Source organism: Coregonus clupeaformis, chromosome 9 (assembly GCF_020615455.1).
Source record: "Coregonus clupeaformis isolate EN_2021a chromosome 9, ASM2061545v1, whole genome shotgun sequence".
NCBI lineage: Eukaryota > Metazoa > Chordata > Actinopteri > Salmoniformes > Salmonidae > Coregonus > Coregonus clupeaformis.
The window spans coordinates 50311218-50329676 of record NC_059200.1 but is presented as its reverse complement, the minus strand read 5'-3'; the positions used below and the strand labels follow the sequence as shown (position 1 = coordinate 50329676).

Sequence of the window (18459 nt, the reverse complement as noted above, 5' to 3'; positions counted from 1 at the left end):
GCAACATCTAAACAAAGTGAGCAGGCTATGTTGTTCAAACAGTTGGATACATTCAGGAGGGTGTATTCATAACAGTTCAACTGTTCTATCTCGTTAGCAAGCAAATAGATCCAAGTGGTCTAGACTTTCAATATAAAGATTAGATGGTTACTCACTAGCAATGGGCGTGTGCTTGAGAGATTGTTTGAGACCTGTGTTCATTTTCTATAATGCCTGCTACCAGAAGTTGGTCATTATTAGTGTATGTGTATGTTTCTGGTTACATTTGTAACAAAACTGGCATTTTCATAGACTGACTTGAAAGCCAGATCGGTGATTATTGCAAAAAAGCAGGTAAAACTATTTTGATAAAATAATTAAATTATTAGTTGGTCTTATTGTTGAAGGCTTATATTTAGGCTTGGTATAATTTCACGAGCCCTAAATTCATTAGATTATTCCCGACTGTTTTTGAAATGCGGTGTATTGACCTTAAATTGTGCAACAAAGCTTATTTAGAGAAAAATGAATTTACATCGAGTTATACATCGTGAAACGCTATTTGAAAAAATAACTATGATTTTTAGGCAATATCGCCCAGCCCTAGTTGTGCATTTACCAGTCCACACTCTCTAATCTCATCCTTATTTCTTGATCTGCCTCTCAGATCTACGTTCATGTACGAGCAGTTCCCCGAGGTCATGAACATGCTGTGGACCAGAATGCTGAAAGACAACAAGAAGAACTGGAGAAAAGTTTACAAGGTGTGGAGAGTCTCCGTTCCACTGCTAATGTTTCATTCATACGATCATGTAGATTGCGGTGAGGAAGCCATGTTGTTTCTAACTGTGTTGCTCCTCTCCTCCAGGCCTTGCTACTACTTGCATACCTCATCAGGAACGGATCGGAGCGAGTCGTCACCAGTGCGAGGGAGCACATCTACGACCTTCGCTCCTTGGAAAACTACCATTTTGTTGGTAAGGAATCATTTGGGGCTGGCGCTGCACAGCAGCACGGAACGACGCAGAAAAGTGTGTAGCCTAAGCCTAGGTATTGATTCATTCCAGAACCGTCCCACACTTCTCTTCTGAACCAATCAGGATGTCCTCAGTGGTGAGACTGTTGGTTCTCAGATGGAACACCCAGGAGAATTCATTAGTGAGGAGGAAGTCTCCATAGTTGGAGTACTGAAGTCAGTTGTATCATGTTCTGGTTTTAAATTGGTATATGCACATACAGTACCAGTGAAAAGTTTGGACACACCTACTCATTCAAGGGTTTTTCTTTATTTTTACTATTTTCTACATTGTAGAATAATAGTGAAGACATCAAAACTATGACATAACACATATGGAATCATGTAGTAACCACAAAAGTGTAAGTAGCCACCGTTTGCCTTGATGACAGCTTTGCACACTCTTGGCATTATCTCAACCAGCTTTACCTGGAATGCTTTTCCAACTGTCTTGAAGGGGTTCCCACATATGCTGAGCACTTGTTGGCTGCTTTTCCTTCACTCTGTGATCCAACTCATCCCAAACCATCTCAATTGGGTTGAGGTCGGGTGATTGTGGAGGCCAGATCATCTGATGCAACACTCCATCACTCTCCTTCTTGGTCAAATAGCCCTTACACAACCTGGAGGTGTGTTGGGTCATTGTCCTGATGAAAAACAAATGATAGTCCCACTAATCGCAAACCAGATGGGATGACGTATCGCTGCAGAATGCTGTGGTAGCCATGCTGGTTAAGTGTGCCTTGAATTCCAAATAAATCACAGACAGTGTCACCAGCAAAGCACCATCACACCTCCTCCTCAATGCTTCACGGTGGGAACCACACATGCATAGATCATCCGTTCACCTACTCTGCGTCTCACAAAGACATGGCGGTTGGAACCAAAAATCTCAAATTTTGACAGATTTCCCCGGTATAATGTTCATTGCTCGTGTTTCTTGGCCCAAGCAAGTCTCTTATTATTATTGGTGTCCTTTAGTGGTGGTTTCTTTGCAGCAATTCAACCATGAAGGCCTGATTCACGCAGTCTCCTCTGAACAGTTGATGTTGAGATGTGTCTGTTACTTAAACTCTGTGAAGCATTTATTTGGGCTGCAATTTCTGAGGCTGGTAACTGGAACTTATCCTCTGCAGCAGAGGTAACTCTGGGTCTTCCTTTCCTGTGGCAGTCCTCATGAGAGCCAGTTTCATCATAGCGCTTGATGGTTTTTGCGACTGCACTTGAAGAAACTTTCAAAGTTATTGAAATGTTCTGGATTGACTAACCCTCATGTCTTAAAATAATTATGGACTGTTGTTTCTCTTTGCTTATTTGAGCTGTTCTTGCTGTAATATGGACTTGGTATTTTACCAAATAGGGTTATCTTCTGTATACCAACCCTACCTTGTCACAACACAACTGATTGGCTCAAACGCATTAAGAAGGAAAGAAATTCCACTATTTAACTTTTAACAATGCACATCTGTTAATTGAAATGCATTCCAGGTGACTACCTCATGAAGCTGGTTGAGAGAATGCCAAGAGTATGCAAGGTAAAGGGTGGATACTTTGAAGATTTGTTTAACACTTGTTTGGTTACTACATGATTCCATATGTGTTATTTCATAGTTTTGATGTCTTCACTATTATTCTACAATATAGAAAATAGTAAAAATAAAGAAAACCCTGGAATGAGTAGGTGTGACCAAACCTTTGACTGGTACTGTATGTAATGTGCACAAATGAACAGTATTTAAATCATGAAGTTGAGTTTCTCTTTAGATACCAACTGTATGCATCTGTGATTTGCTATGACAGAGGTAAAAACCTTTGATGGGTTCTGTACATGTTTTGTTTCATGTTTTTGGCCTAGCCTAAATAGCTCGCCACGTGTTTTCAGTTGCAGAACACCACATGCTTTGGAGGCTAATGCCATCACAAGAATGTGAGAAACTCTGAACATGTGCATTCCAAACATAGCTTGCTGTCCCTGTCAAATTGGGACCTTGTAGCAGTCGTAAGGACAAAGATTCAGCAGGAGGCATACATACATACATACATACATACATACATACATACATACATACATACATACATACATACATACATACATACATACATACAGTGGATATAAAAAGTCTACACACCCCTGTTAAAATGCCAGGTTTTTGTAACATAAAAGAATGAGACAAAGATAAATAATGTCAGAACTTTTTCCACTGTTAATGTGACCTATAATGTGAACAATTCAATTGAAAAACAAACTGAAATCTTCGAGGGGGAAAAATGAAACATAAAAACCTTCCAATAACCTGGATTACCAAGAACTGGACGTCCCTCCAAAATGTATGAAAAGACGAGAAGAAAACTGGTCAGGGAGGCTTCCAAGAGGCCTACAGCAACATTAAAGGAACTGCAGGAATTTCTGGCAAGTACTGGCTGTGTGCTACATGTGACAACAATCTCCCGTATTCTTCATATGAATGGGCTATGGGGTAGGGTGGCAAGACAGAAGCCTTTTCTTACAAAGAAAAACATCCAAGCCCGGCTGAAAATTGCAAAAACAAATATCAAGTCCCCCAAAAGCACGTGGGAAAATATGTTATGGTCTGATGAAACCAAGGTTGAACTTTTTGGCCATAATTCCAAAAGGTATGTTTGGCGCAAAAACAACACTGCACATCACCCAAAGAACACCATACCCACAGTGAAGCATGGTGGTGGCAGCATCATGCTCTGGGGCTGTTTTTCTTCAGCTGGAACCGGGGCCTTAGTCTGGGTGGAGGGAATTATGAACAGTTCCAAATACCAGGCAATTTTGGCACAAAACCTTCAGGCGTCCGTTAGAAAGCTGAAGATGAAGAGGAAGTTCACCTTTCAGCACGACAACGACCCAAAGCACACATCCAAAAGCATGGCTTCACCAGAAGAAGATTAACATTTTGGAATGGCCCAGCCAGAGCCCAGACCTGAATCCAATTGAACATCTCTGGGGTGATCTGAAGAGGGCTGTGCACAGGAGATGTCCTCGCAATCTGACAGATTTGGAAAGAAGAGTGGGCAAATATTGCCACGTCAAGATGTGCCATGCCTATAGACTCCTACCCAAAAAGACTGAGTGCTGTAATAAAATCAAAAGGTGATTCAACAAAGTATTAGTTTAAGGGTGTGCACACTTATGCAACCAGGTTTTATTTTTCCCCCTCAAAGATTTCAGTTTGTTTTTCAATTGAATTGTTCATGTTATAGGTCACATTAAAGGTGGAAAAAGGTCTGACATGATTTATCTTTGTCTCATTCTTTTACATCACAAAAACCTGGCATTTTAACAGGGGTGTGTAGACTTTTTATATCCACTGTATGTATGTACGTACATACATTTTACATTTTAGTCATTTAGCAGATGCTCTTATCCAGAGCGACTAACAGTTAGTGAGTGCATACATATATTTTATTTAATACTGGTCCCCCGTGGTACATACATACAGTGAGGGGAAAAAAGTATTTGATCCCCTGCTGATTTTGTACGTTTGCCCACTGACAAAGAAATGATCAGTCTATACTTTTAATGGTAGGGTTATTTGAACAGTGAGAGACAGAATAACAACAAAAAGATCCAGAAAAACGCATGTCAAAAATATTATAAATTGATTAGCATTTTAATGAGGGAAATAAGTATTTGACCCCCTCTCAATCAGAAAGATTTCTGGCTCCCAGGTGTCTTTTATACAGGTAACGAGCTGAGATTAGGAGCACACTCTTAAAGGGAGTGCTCCTAATCTCAGCTTGTTACCTGTATAAAAGATACCTGTCCAGAGAAGCAATCAATCAATCAGATTCCAAACTCTCCACAATGGCCAAGACCAAAGAGCTCTCCAAGGATGTCAGGGACAAGATTGTAGACCTACACAAGGCTGGAATGGGCTACAAGACCATCGGCAAGCAGCTTGGTGCGAAGGTGACAACAGTTGGTGCGATTATTCGCAAATGGAAGAAACAAAAAAGAACTGTCATTCTCCCTCGGCCTGGGGCTCCATGCAAGATCTCACCTCGTGGAGTTGCAATTATCATGAGAACGGTGAGGAATCAGCCCAGAACTACACGGGAGGATCTTGTCAATGATCTCAAGGCAGCTGGGACCATAGTCACCAGGAAAACAATTGGTAACACACTACGCCATGAAGAACTGAAATCCTGCAGCGCCCGCAAGATCCCCCTGCTCAAGAAAGCACATATACAGGGCCGTCTGAAGTTTGCCAATGAACATCTGAATGATTCAGAGGAGAACTGGGTGAAAGTGTTGTGGTCAGATGAGACCAAAATCGAGCTCTTTGGCATCAACTCAACTCGCCGTGTTTGGAGGAGGAGGAATGCTGCCTATGACCCCAAGAACACCATCCCCACCGTCAAACATGGAGGTGGAAACATTATGCTTTGGGGGTGTTTTTCAGCTAAGGGGACAGGACAACTTCATCGCATCAAAGGGACGATGGACGGGGCCATGTACCGTCAAATCTTGGGTGAGAACCTCCTTCCCTCAGCCAGGGCATTGAAAATGGGTTGTGGATGGGTATTCTAGCATGACAATGACCCAAAACACACGGCCAAGGCAATAAAGGAGTGGCTCAAGAAGAAGCACATTAAGGTCCTGGAGTGGCCTAGCCAGTCTCCAGACCTTAATCCCATAGAAAATCTGTGGAGGGAGCTGAAGGTTCGAGTTGCCAAACGTCAGCCTCGAAACCTTAATGACTTGGAGAAGATCTGCAAAGAGGAGTGGAACAAAATCCCCCCTGAGATGTGTGCAAACCTGGTGGCCAACTACAAGAAACATCTGACCTCTGTGATTGCCAGCAAGGGTTTTGCCACCAAGTACTAAGTCATGTTTTGCAGAGGGGTCAAATACTATTTCTCTCATTAAAATGCAAATCAATTCATAACATTTTTGACATGCGTTTTTCTGGATTTTTTTGTTGTTATTCTGTCTCTCACTGTTCAAATAAACCTACCATTAAAATTATATACTGATCATGTCTTTGTCCGTGGGAAAATGTACAAAATCAGCAGGGGATCAAATACTTTTTTCCCTCACTGTACATACATACATACATACATACATACATACAAACTTCTGACTTTAAATGTCAGCATACCAAAATAAAAAGCCTGTCATCAGGCAAAATCTGTCTTAACCAATAAAGCACAGGTGTTGTCTACCAGGCTCCGATACAGCATGAATGTAATAATCTACTTAATGAAATACCAGAAATGACCGTAACCAAACATTCTAGATTACTTGGTGAATTGCAGGGATAAACGGTAACATCAAGACTAAATATATATTTGTGATATAGCTGGGAATTAATAAAGATTTACAAACTATTGACACAATGAAATAATCAGTGGGAACAAATTGGCAGGAGTCGGTGCACATTAGGGGAAAGACATATCTATAGCGCATCTTCGCCACTCTCCCTCTTATTGTTGGTGGTTATATGAGATTGCATCACTACTTTTAATATGCTCAGGGAAGTACTGTTTTGGAGGCACAATTTTTGTTCCAGTTACATTTAGAAGTTGTGAATGTTGCTCAGAACGTTCTTTCCAGAGCTGAACTACATACAGCGGTTTGCTTTAAACTTAATTTCAGTCTACACAACTTCACCTAGAGCCAAGTGACTGATCCTCAGAGTGTTCGTAGTTTCAGTGAGTGACTGAATGACTCAAAGTACATGATGTGGTTAGAGCAGTTACCCAGTAATGCCCATTTAGGGGTCTAGGACTATCTACAGGCAAAACAAGCCTGTCTAGAGATGCACACAGACCTTTGTAAAAGGTCAGATAACGTTTAGGTACATTGCAGCCTAAATCTCATTTACATTCATCATGGTTATTGTCCCTTAAGGATAGGTAGCTAGAAATGTGGGTTCTCTCTCTAGAAGTTCAGTTTATCTTGAGAAATGCACAACTCTGGTAAAGTTGACCTGTTGTGGCAGATACCCCCCCTCTACCAGACACTCATCCACTTTTCAAGCTTATTTGGCTTGTTCTGTTCCCCCTCTCTTTTGCTCCCTTAGCCAAAACAAATGTCACTTTGTTTGCTGACTGTGTTGACTTCCCCTTTAACTGCTTACACTATCACCCCCCGTCACTATGGAGAATAAGCCCTCAGGGTTATGGATGGGGTTGATTCTATTGTCAGTTTTCCAATAAAATGAGCACAACCTGGAATGTTGGCACGAATGTGGGAAGCCAAAAGTTAAACGATTTTCATACTTTAATTTGGTGAATGCTAGTAAACTAAGGTTCCTATCCTGTTGTATGCTGCCAGATGAGAGTGGGAAGGATCAGGGCATCAACGTGCGTCAGAAGGTGAAGGAGATGGTGGAGTTTGTCCAGGATGACGACCGGCTCCGGGAGGAGAGGAAGAAGGCCAAGAAGAACAAGGACAAGTACATCGGGGTGTCCTCAGACTGCACTGGAGGAGGAGGCAAGACCAGCCGTAAGTGTCACCACACGGGGGGGAGGGCACATTATCTGTGATGCTCTGATAAAGGTGTGTAAGATAGAATGTGGTATTGTCTCTCAGCTCCATGCTCTCACAAATGAGATTTTATGCTGTCACAAAGTTCGTAAGGGACGTTCCCCTCAGTCAGCAGGGGCATTTTCCCTGTAAGCAGACATACAAGGTGCAAGTAAGTAAGTAAGTAAACACACTGACTGATTTACCGCTAGTCACTGTGAGTCTCTCTCTCTGCAGGCCTCGGTCTGTCAGTCTACAGACTCAGAAGGCTTCCAGAATATCACACCTCATTCCCCTCTATTCCCCACAGACCTCTCCCTCCCTCACGCCCCCTCACGCCCCCTCCCTCACGCCTCCTCCTCACTGATCTTTTGATTAGAACTGTTTTCACTCCGGGGCCAATCACGTCTTATCTCCTCTCACATCTTCATCTGTGAGATTTCTGATCATGTTTGTACGAGAGAAACCTCTCCATTCATGTAACGGAACATATCTTCCACAAATCCCTTTTTGATTTGCTCTTTCTGATCTGCTATTCCGATATCTAATCAAGGGGGTTGGCGGGTCCCTTGCCATTTCATTAGGATTGGGTTGGAGACAACTCACTAGAGTTTGCACTTTATTTCCATGTGCCATTCATTGATTCCTCCCTTTGATTCCTGATATCTTTGATTTGCTGCTGTGATTTCCCACTTCATTAGTCAAACGAGAGTTCCCATTTGTCAATTAATGATGTGGTAGGGGTGGGGATTATTTTTGTCACAGGATCAAAATACCACAGCGATGGGAGACATTCATCTAGAATGTTCATCTAGGACGCTCGCTCTGTTTCAGCAGACACTGTAGCTGTGATATGTTTGTGTTGGCAATGGGCCCATTATCAATGTGGAATAAACAATTATCTGTTACAAATCATAATTGGCATTCCAGATAGATCCAGTATATTTCCACAATGGCTCTCATAATGTTAGTGAAGTCCTGAGTGGCGCAGTGGTCTAAGGCACTGCATCGCAGTGCTAACTGTGCCACTAGAGATCCTGGTTCGAATCCAGGCTCTGTCGCAGCCGGCCGCGACCGGGAGACTCATGGGCGGCGCACAATTGGCCCAGCGTCGTCCAGGGTAGGGGAGGGAATGGCCGGCAGGGATGTAGCTCAGTTGATAGAGCATGGCGTTTGCAACGCCAGGGTTGTGGGTTCGTTTCCCATGGGTTCAGCCAGTATAAAAAATATATATATATGTATTCACTAACTGTAAGTCGCTCTGGATAAGAGCGTCTGCTAAATGACTAAAATGTAAATGTAAATATGAAGTGAGGCTCACTCAGCAAAGCTACAAGACATGCTAATGGTACCAAAACACACTTGATTTTTCAGCACATGTAAACCCTGTTTCCCCCCTCTCTGCCCCTCAGCGGGAGAAATGTTTGACTCGGAGCCCAGAGGGAAGTGGGATGAGGACTGGGACAAGAGCAAGGGAGCCTTCCCCTTCAGTGAGAAGCTGGGAGAGATCAGCGACAAGATCGGCAGCACCATCGACGACACCATCAACAAGTTCCGCAAGAAGGAGAAGGATGACTCGCCCGACAGAATCAGGTATTGCCGAGTGTATTTAAGTACGCTGGCCAAAACGCTTAAGTCAATACAAATCTGCTTGATAATGGATCATTTCTTCTTGAAAGACCTAATATAAGATCATCTTCACTTTTTAATGTGTTCTTTGGGTCCTTTTCTATCTCCCCCAGTGACGACGAGGAGGACAGGGTATCGCGGAACGGCCGGCCGTTGTCAGGGTCGGAATCAGGGAATCTGTCGGGGATGGAGTTCAAAGACGAGGAGGAGACTGTTACGACCAAGAGCGTCCAGATCACCCAGGCAACAGAGACCACCACCACCACACGCAAACGGGGCGGCGTCCCATCCAAAACTGTGGACCTGGGGGCCGCCGCACACTACACAGGGGACAGGAGCAGTCTGGACGCAGACAACGCCAAGGTACCACTGCCCTTGTGTACCACTCTGACCGCTGACCTAGGCCGCTACTGTACGTCAGCGGAGGCCTGTAGCAGGGATGGACTCCACACAGCACCTGCTTTTGAAGCCTGTAGAGAACACTGTTGTATTGACTGCATCGTCTATTTTCATCAGTGCGTTTTTATTGAGACTGAAGCACAAGATGGTGGTAATTTCCAGTGGGACAGAAGGCAGGCCGTGTTTCATCTCTTCTGACTGTCTAATGACATGATAGATGTGGATGGCAGGAGGAATAGGGAACAGTAGGAGATCCTGTGCTGCCTATTCCTGACTGTTTCTAGACCAATGCTGCCCTCTTGTGGCAGCTCTAAGAAGTGTAGCACCCCGTTTTATTCCAACTCCATTTAAACAACTCCATTTAAACAACCATTCTCTTTCTCTTGTCTTCAGACGTCGGTCAGCCAGACTTCAAGCAGTGGCCTTGCAGACCTTCTGATGGTGGACTCTGGGTCCAGTCAGGCGGCACCAGCAGGTAAGACTGATCACTCACTCATCTAATGAGTCACTCAACCACAGTGGTATAGACATATTGAGAAGAGCTTGGTATTCAAAGTGATGGCACTCTAAAGTAAGATGGCTCAAAGCCATCGACGTATAGAATTGCCCTGAACAGCTCCTCCAGAATCGTTTGTGAGTAGTCGAGGAGGGGAAGGCCGGAGGCAGGCAGGCCTAAGAGGCCCAGATGTCAGGCAGCTTAGCTAGATGAGAGAAGTGTGGTGGCAGAGCATGGCATGGCCAGCTGTCTGAGGCTGAGGCAGTCTCTGGTGGGAAGGGAGTGCTGCATGCACACACACACACACACACACACACACACACACACACAGATGCTGCTGTCCCTGCTCATCGTGTCCTTGCCTCCTCCAACCAAACAGCTGGGGCCTGTCTCACACACTTAGCCATACACTCTGGGAGGGAGGTAGAGGAAGACATCCTCATCACCTCCGCTGTCACACTCTGTTCTCACTCTCTTTCACTGTGTGTGTGTGTGTGTGTGTGTGTGCGCCATTCCAGGTGGAAGTTCAGACCTCATCGGTGGCTTTGCTGACTTCTCTTCTCCAGCTGCCTCTGCCAGTCTCCCTTCATCAGCCGGTACGTCTCACTGCTTTCTCTCGCCATCGTCTGAACGCTATCCTCTTTCTGTATCACAGCTCCGACATTAATCTTAGGCAGGCCGCTCCCACTTCCCAATGACAGGTAGTCAGGTTAAATCCAGCAGAAAGGTTTTCATAAACCTAGGAGCAGCTTGTGAGGGGAGAACAGAAGAGGTGAATACCTTAGTACAGAAGCACCCATGACAGAGATATTTTGAGGATCCAAAGGCCCTCCTCCCGTTCCTCTCTGTGCCATCTCCTGCTGAGGGGTTTGTGGTTGCGGCCCACGTCCTGTCCTGTGGAAGGGAAGGTGGTGAAATATTGATGAGTCACTACCTCCTGAGCCTTATGAGGACAGACACCTGTCAGCTCCCATTTGATACAGCTTATCTCCCTCATCCTCCACCCTCCGCTCTGCTCTAGATGGATGGATGGATGGATGGATGGATGGATGGATGGATGGATAAAAAGAGAGAGGGATGGATGGAGGGAAGATGAGAGGGCAAGTCTTTGGCAGTTTATCTGCTATCTAGATTGGATTTACACTGTACAAAACATCTCTTTCCATGATGTAGACATAGGTGAATCCAGGTGAAAGCTATGATGCCTTATTGATGTCACTTGTTAAATCCACTTTAATCAGTGTAGATGAAGGGGAGGAGACAGGTGAAAGAAGGATTGAGACAATTGAGACATGGATTGGGTATGTGTACCTTTCAAATTGTGAATGGGCAAGACAAAATATTGAAGTGCCTTTGAACGGGGTATGGTAGTAGGTGCCAGGCGCACCAGTTTGAGTGTGTCAAGAACTGCAACGCTGCTGGGTTTTTCACGCTCAACAGTTTCCAGTGTGTATCAAGAATGGTCCACCACCCAAAGGACACCCAGCCAACTCGACACCTTGTAGAGTCCATGGCCTGACGAATTGAGGATGTTCTGAGGGAAAAAGGGGGTGCAACTCAATATTAGGAAGTTCTAATCAGTCATTATCAGAGTCCTCCCTGGATTTCTATGTGTGTGTGTTCCCTGCAGTACCCTCTCAGGTGTCAGGTCCCATCAGCACTGTGCTATGTGTGTGCTGATACTCCCCTTGGGCGATCTCTGCCTGACAGGGTGCACATCGCCCTTTCAGAAGAAATCGCACATGTATGCCCCATGCCTTATTTATTTATCTTCAAGTTGACTTGGAAAAACGGAACACTGTGGATAATAAAATCTTTACTTATTTTGAAAAAATATTTTAAGATAAGCACAGCAACTCATTTCTTTTTTCAAAGAAAAATCACCAAAATAGTTTCATTTAAAATCTTTGGGATGAGGGTGGTTAGAGATTCATAGATATGAATCTGGTGTATTCTTTCATTTTCTAAATGAGCCTCTATTCTCTCCCTAGGGCCAGGGTCAAATGGGAACGGTGAGTTTGGGGACTGGACTGCGTTCTCCAGTCCTCCGGCCACCACTCCTCCATCTCAGCCAATCACAGACCTGTTTGGTAGCATCCAGCCTCACCTAGCCTCGGCCCCCACCCCGCCCTCAGCTGACCTCTTTGACCTGATGGGCTCCAATCACACCTCCCTCAGCACCTCCCAAAGCATGACCTTCTCAATGTGTGGTACCCAGAGTGTGGGCGTTGCCAACAATGGCCTGCCCATCTCCAGATCACAGGTACGGGTGGCTCACAGGCCTCCACCTCACTACACGAGCCATTGTTATAGATAGGGGTGCCTCATTATCACTGAAGATACGTTGTGAATACAAAGAAGGATGTATGTTGTGTGATTGTAGGATTGGTGAATGTCTTGTCTCTTCTTTGGGTTGATGTAGAACTTTGGGCCAATGCATGGGGGCTTATTGCCGCAGCACATGGGACTCCAGAAGCCCTCCCTCCCCCCCACGTGGTCGGAACCCAGCGTTAACATCAGCCTGGACTTCCTGTCTCCTGGTATGCAGATGGCCAACTGTAAGCCCAGCCTCAATATGTTACAGCAAGGTCTGTTATTAACTCACGCTCTCCACTTATTTCTCTCACTTGTAATGTGAATATCTGTGTGTCAGTGCAGGGAGATTGAAATGAGAGTAATATCACCATATTTGTCATTTCAGATCCCCTGCTTCCAGGAGTCCAATCACCCATCAACCTGGCTCAGAGTTTTGGAGGCCTGAATCTGAACATCCAGCCCACAGCCACACCCATCAGACCTCCCACCAACCCCATGATGCCCACCAGCGCCATGGGCCTGGGCATGCCTCTCACCATGGCAACAGGTACCATGGGGATGGGCGCCATGAGAATGGGAGGAGTGCCTGTCAATCAGGGAATCATGGGAATTAACATGGGCAAGGCCCCCGCAGGCATGGGCCTGCAAGGCACCCTGGGTATGCCAGGAATGGGCATGGGGCAGCCCATGGTCAACCCCGCCATGGTGCAACCCAAACAAGATGCCTTCGCAAACTCCGTCAACTTCGGGAAATGAGAGCGCTAAAGGATTTGTGTGGAAGAGTATCGGTCAGAATACACCATTTTGAAGGAAAAGCTACTACTTGAAAAATATCTGATGGTGTTACCCTTCAATCCCTACTCTTTATGTATACAGGTAACTGCCAAAATAATGGAAACACTTGAGTAAATATTGAAAGCAGGTGCTTCCACACAGGTGTGGTTCCTGATTTAATTAAGTAATTAATATCCCATCATGCTTAGGGTCATGTATAAAAATGCTGGGCAAGTCATTATTTTGGCTACCATGGCTATGCCCCCATAGGATGACAATACCCTCATCCACAGGGCACGAGTGGTCACTGAATGGTTTGATGAGCATGAAAACTATGTAAACCTTATGACATGGCCGTCTCAGTCACCAGATCTCAACCCAATTTAACACATGGGAGATTCTGGAGCGGTGCCTGAGATTTGTGTTTTCTACCACCATCAACAAAACACCAAATTATAGAATTTCTCATGGAAGAATGGTGTCGCATCCCTCCAATAGAGTTCCAGACACTAGTAGAATCTATGCCAAGGCACATTGAAGCTGTTCTGGCTCTTAGTGGCCCAACACCCTATTAAGACACTTTGCTAAGGTGTTTCCTTTATTTTGGCAGTTACCTATGTATACTGAACAAAAATATAAATGCAACATGCAACCATTTCATTGATTTTACTGAGTTATAGTTCATATGAGGAAATCAGTCAATTGAAATAAATAAATTAGGCCCTAATCTATGGATTTCACATGACTGGGAATACAGATATGCATATATATAAAATGGGCCTCATAATGGGCCCCAGGATCTCGTCACTGTATCTCTGTGCATTCAAATTGCCATCCATAAAATGCAATTGTGTTCGTTGTCCGTAGCTTATGCCTGCCCATACCATAACCCCACCACCACCATGGGGCACTCTGTTCACAACGTTGACATCAGCAAACCGCTCGCCCACACGACTCCATACACACTGTCTGCGGTTGTGAGGCCGGTTGGACGTACTGCCAAATTCTCTAAAACAATGTTGCAGGTGGCTTATGGTAGAGAAATGAACATTCAATTCTCTGGCAACAGCTCTGGTGGGCATTCCTGCAGTCAGCATGCCAATTGCATGCTCCCTCAAAACTTGAGACATCTGTAAACTGCCTTTTATTGTACCCAGCACAAGGAGCACCTGTGTAATGATCATGCCGTTTAATCAGCTTCTTGATATGCCACACCTGTCAGGTGGATGGATTATCTTGGCAAAGGAGAAATGCTCACTAACAGGGATGTAAACAAATTTGTGCCCAAAATTTGAGAGAGAAAAAAGCTTTTTGTGCGTATGGAACATTTCTGGGATCTTTAATTTCAGCTCATGAAATATGGGACCAACACTTTACGTTGTATTTATATTTTTGTTCAGTCTATGTACTGTATAAATCAAGAGTTTGAATTTGTTTTGGAGGGGGGGGGGGTTGCTTATCTAATGTGACATTTTGTAAATGGTTGAAAGCATATACATACAGTATACTTTCTTTTTTTAAAGGAGAAAGATGTCTCTCTCTCCAACACCAGATAAATACTCTAGAAAACATGGTAGGCATGTTACGTTGTCCCTTTTCTACTTTCATGTTGTCATTTCTCTGTTTCTAACCTGTCATAAGAATGTTCAGGAATTACCTCACATTGACCATACTTCATTGATCATATGTAAATATACTTTTGGTGTGCAAAAAATAAATTATTCGCTTTATTGATGACGTCTTGGACAGTATGACGTGGAGAGCAAGCTTAAAGGATGAAGAAGTCCAAGTCCTTCAGTTTTTTGTTTTGATGTCCTGATACATTTGAATATCTGAAACCTACAGTTTGTTACTGGTGCGTGTTTAAGCTGAACTTTCAATTCCCTCGGTTCTATTGCCTGTTCTACCATCAAAGGGGGTTAACAATCAGAATCAGCACTAAGCAAAGCGGTTAACCACAAGCACCAGCTTCTGTTGATGCGTCCCAAATGGCACCCTATTCCCTATACACTGAATACGGCCCCGTGTAGCTCAGTTGGTAGAGCATGGCGCTTGCAACGCCAGGGTTGTGGGTTCGTTTCCCACGGGGGGGCCAGTATGAAAACATGTATGCACTCACTAACTGTAAGTCGCTCTGGATAAGAGCGTCTGCTAAATGACTAAAATGTCAAATGTACAAGACATTAAGGACACCCCTCCCCCTTTTGCCCTCAGAACAGCCTCAATTCGTCGGGGCATGGACTCTACAAGGTGTCGAAAGCGTTCCACAGGGATGCTGGCCCGTGTTGGCTGGATGTCCTTTGGCTGGTGGACAATTCTTGATACACACGGGAAACTGTTGAGCGTGAAAAACCCAGCAGCGTTGCAGTTCTTGACACAAACCGGTGCGCCTGGCACCTACTACCGTACCCCGTTCAAATGCACTTCAATCTTTTCTTAACCATTCACCCTCTGAATGGCACACATACACAATCCATGTCTCAAGGCTTAAAAATCCTCCTTTAACACGTCTCCTCCCCTTCATCTACACTGATATGAAGTGGATTTAACAAGTGACATCAATAAGGGATCATAGCTTTCACCTGGTCAGTCTATGTCATGGAAAGCGCAGGTGTCCTTAATGTTATGTACACTGTATAGTGCACTATAAAGGGAATGGGGTGCCATTTGGGACTCATGGGCTTTTCCATCCCAATGTGATCATGTACAGTGGCATTGTTAGTGTTACCCAGGCAGAGGCTGTCCCTCTCCTTCCTGCTATATGGTGCCTCACAGTGAAACCCATGCCATGTCGGTCATGAGTATGGTCACAACAGCTGACACAAGAATAAATCACTATTTGATTGAGATCCTTGATCGTTCAAGTCCTTTTTAAGTATATTCACGGATATTAAGCCCATATATGCCACAGCTTGGTATGAAGTGTGTGTTGTGAGGTCATTGTGGGGATGTGTGTGACTGCATGGCCAGCAGGAGTGGCCTGGTGTTGATGGGGAGACAGGGTTTAATGGGACTGTGTGATGAGTGAAACTGTCTGCATCCCTGCCTAGCACTCTAACGGGAGAGTGGGGATAGACCGAGAGAGAGAGATGGGGGCTGAGTCCGCCTGACCTGCCCAGTGGTACCCCTCATCACTCTCGCTTCCACTGTGAAGGCTGAAAACGGTGTTTCTGTCTCGCGTCTCTCTCAATGTGAAGGTTATTTCAAAGGGTGCTTGTGTCTTGCATCGTGTGTGTGTGTGTGTGTGTGTGTGTGTGTGTGTGTGTGTGTTTTTCTCTCCATTTGCTGCTGTGCACACAGACGCAAAATAACACACCTTTGTGTCACACTCCGAGGCATTATGTTTCAAATGACCAAATGTTTATTTTATTACTCAAGATTATTCCATAGTGTTATTTTAATATTTTAAAATGTAATATTATAAAGACTGTAATATTATGTTAATTTACATAATGTTGAATGAATGGGAGAGTTACTAAAACCATTATTAGTTTATGCAAATGTTAAAAATAGAAGGATAAAGCACCTCTTTCATAAACTACTTTCTTTACTTTTCAGTACATATTGTTTTGATTGTACTCAACAATATTTTATGTATTTCAATAAACTGTTCATTAAATCATGAGTAGAAGGCAATTTATTTCTCATGCAAAGGTTCTATTTTAAGTTATATTAATTTTTTTTTTGCTTAAAGGGATGCTCCTTGACAAACCCAATGGCAACATAAACAGTCACTTTGCTTGTACAGTATCATTTTCATCGAATATTCCTTTTTGGTCCCAAATAAGATGGACCGGAGTGTGAAGGAGGGGATAGCGGGACATTAAAGTTATCCATTAGTAACACGATGGGTATAATTAAAGCATGTACAGTGCCTTCAGAAAGTATTCACATCTCTTGACTTTTTCCACATTTTGTTGTATTACAGCCTGAATTTAAAATGGATTAAATTGAGATTTTGTGTCACTGGCCTACACACAATACCCCATAATGTCAAAGTGGAATTATGTTTTTAGACATTTTTGCTAATAAATTAAAAATGAAAAGCTGAAATGTCTTGAGCCAATACGTATTCAACCCCCTTGTTATGTGACCAATAAAACTCAATAATAGTGTTTAACATACAATTCTTTGTAAGGTCCCTCAGTCGAGCAGTGATTTTCAAACACAGATTAAACCACAAAGACCAGGGAGGTTTTCCAATGCCTCGCAAAGAAGGGCTCCTATTGGTAGATGGGTAAACATTTAAAAAGCAGACACTGAATGTCCCTTTGAGCATGGTGAAGTTATTCATTACACTTTGGATGGTGCATCAATACACCCAGTCACTCTAAAGATACAGGCATTCTTCAGAACTCAGTTGCTGGAGAGGAAGGAAACCACTCAGGGATTGCACCATGAGGCCAATGGTGACTTTAAAACAGTTACAGTGTTTAATGGCTGTGATAGGAGAAAACTGAGGATGGATCAACAACATTGTAGTTACTCCACAATACTAACCTAATTGACAGATTAAAAAGAAGGAAGCCTATACAGAATAAAAATATTCCAAAAACATGCATCCTGTTTGCAATAAGGCACTAAAGTAAAACTGCAGAAAATGTGGAAATAAATTAACTTTTTGTCCTGAATACAAAGCGTTATGTTTGGGGCAAATCCAACACATCACTGAGTACCACTCTTCATATTTTCAAGCATGGTGGTGGCTGCATCATGTTATGTGTATGCTTGTCATCGGCAAGGACTAGGGAGTTTTTTAGCATAAAAAGAAACGGAATAGAGCTAAGCACAGGCAAAATCCTAGAGGAAAGGTTTGTTCAGTCTGCTTTCCAACAGACATTGGGAGACAAATTCACCATTCAGCGGGATAATATCCTAAAGGCCAAATATACAATGGAGTTGCTTACCAAGACGACATTGAATGTTCCTGAGTGGCTTAGTTACAGTTTTGACTTAAATCGACTTGAAAATCTATAGCAAGACTTGAAAATGGCTGTCTAGCAATGATCAACAACCAACTTGACATAGTTTGAATGTTTTGTTAAAGAATAATGTGCAAATATTGTACAATCCAGGTGTGTGTAAAGCTCTTAGATACTTACCCAGAAAGAATAGCAGCTGTAATCGCTGCCAAACGGTGATTCTAACATGTATTGATTGACTCAGGGGTGTGAATACTTATGTCAATGCAATATTTCTGTATTTCATTTTTAATACATTTGCAAATTTTCTAAAGCATGTTTTCACTATGGGGTATTGTGTATAAATGGGTGAAAAATAATAATATTTAATGCAGTTTGAATTCAGGCTGTAACACAAAATGTGGGATAAGTCAAGGGGTATGAATAC

At 43.5% G+C, this 18459-nt stretch overlaps 1 protein-coding gene across 2 annotated transcripts in view; it reads left to right on the top strand.

Annotated features, from left to right (window-relative positions):
- The window catches only part of LOC121574444 (clathrin interactor 1), a 32672-nt gene extending 19394 nt beyond the window's left edge, over window positions 1-13278 (top strand). The window contains exons 3-12 of one of the 2 annotated variants that reach the window (XM_041887065.2): window positions 647-743; window positions 848-956; window positions 7305-7475; window positions 8909-9089; window positions 9239-9488; window positions 9918-9999; window positions 10539-10616; window positions 12012-12283; window positions 12443-12578; window positions 12722-13278. In XM_041887065.2, the coding sequence (XP_041742999.1) occupies window positions 647-743; window positions 848-956; window positions 7305-7475; window positions 8909-9089; window positions 9239-9488; window positions 9918-9999; window positions 10539-10616; window positions 12012-12283; window positions 12443-12578; window positions 12722-13092 (1747 nt within the window). In that variant the 3' untranslated portion in view covers window positions 13093-13278. Of the gene's footprint in view, window positions 1-646; window positions 744-847; window positions 957-7304; window positions 7476-8908; window positions 9090-9238; window positions 9489-9917; window positions 10000-10538; window positions 10617-12011; window positions 12284-12442; window positions 12609-12721 lie in introns of both variants that reach the window. The other variant, XM_041887064.2, reaches the window with a different exon arrangement.
- The last annotated feature ends 5181 nt before the right edge of the window (window positions 13279-18459 follow it).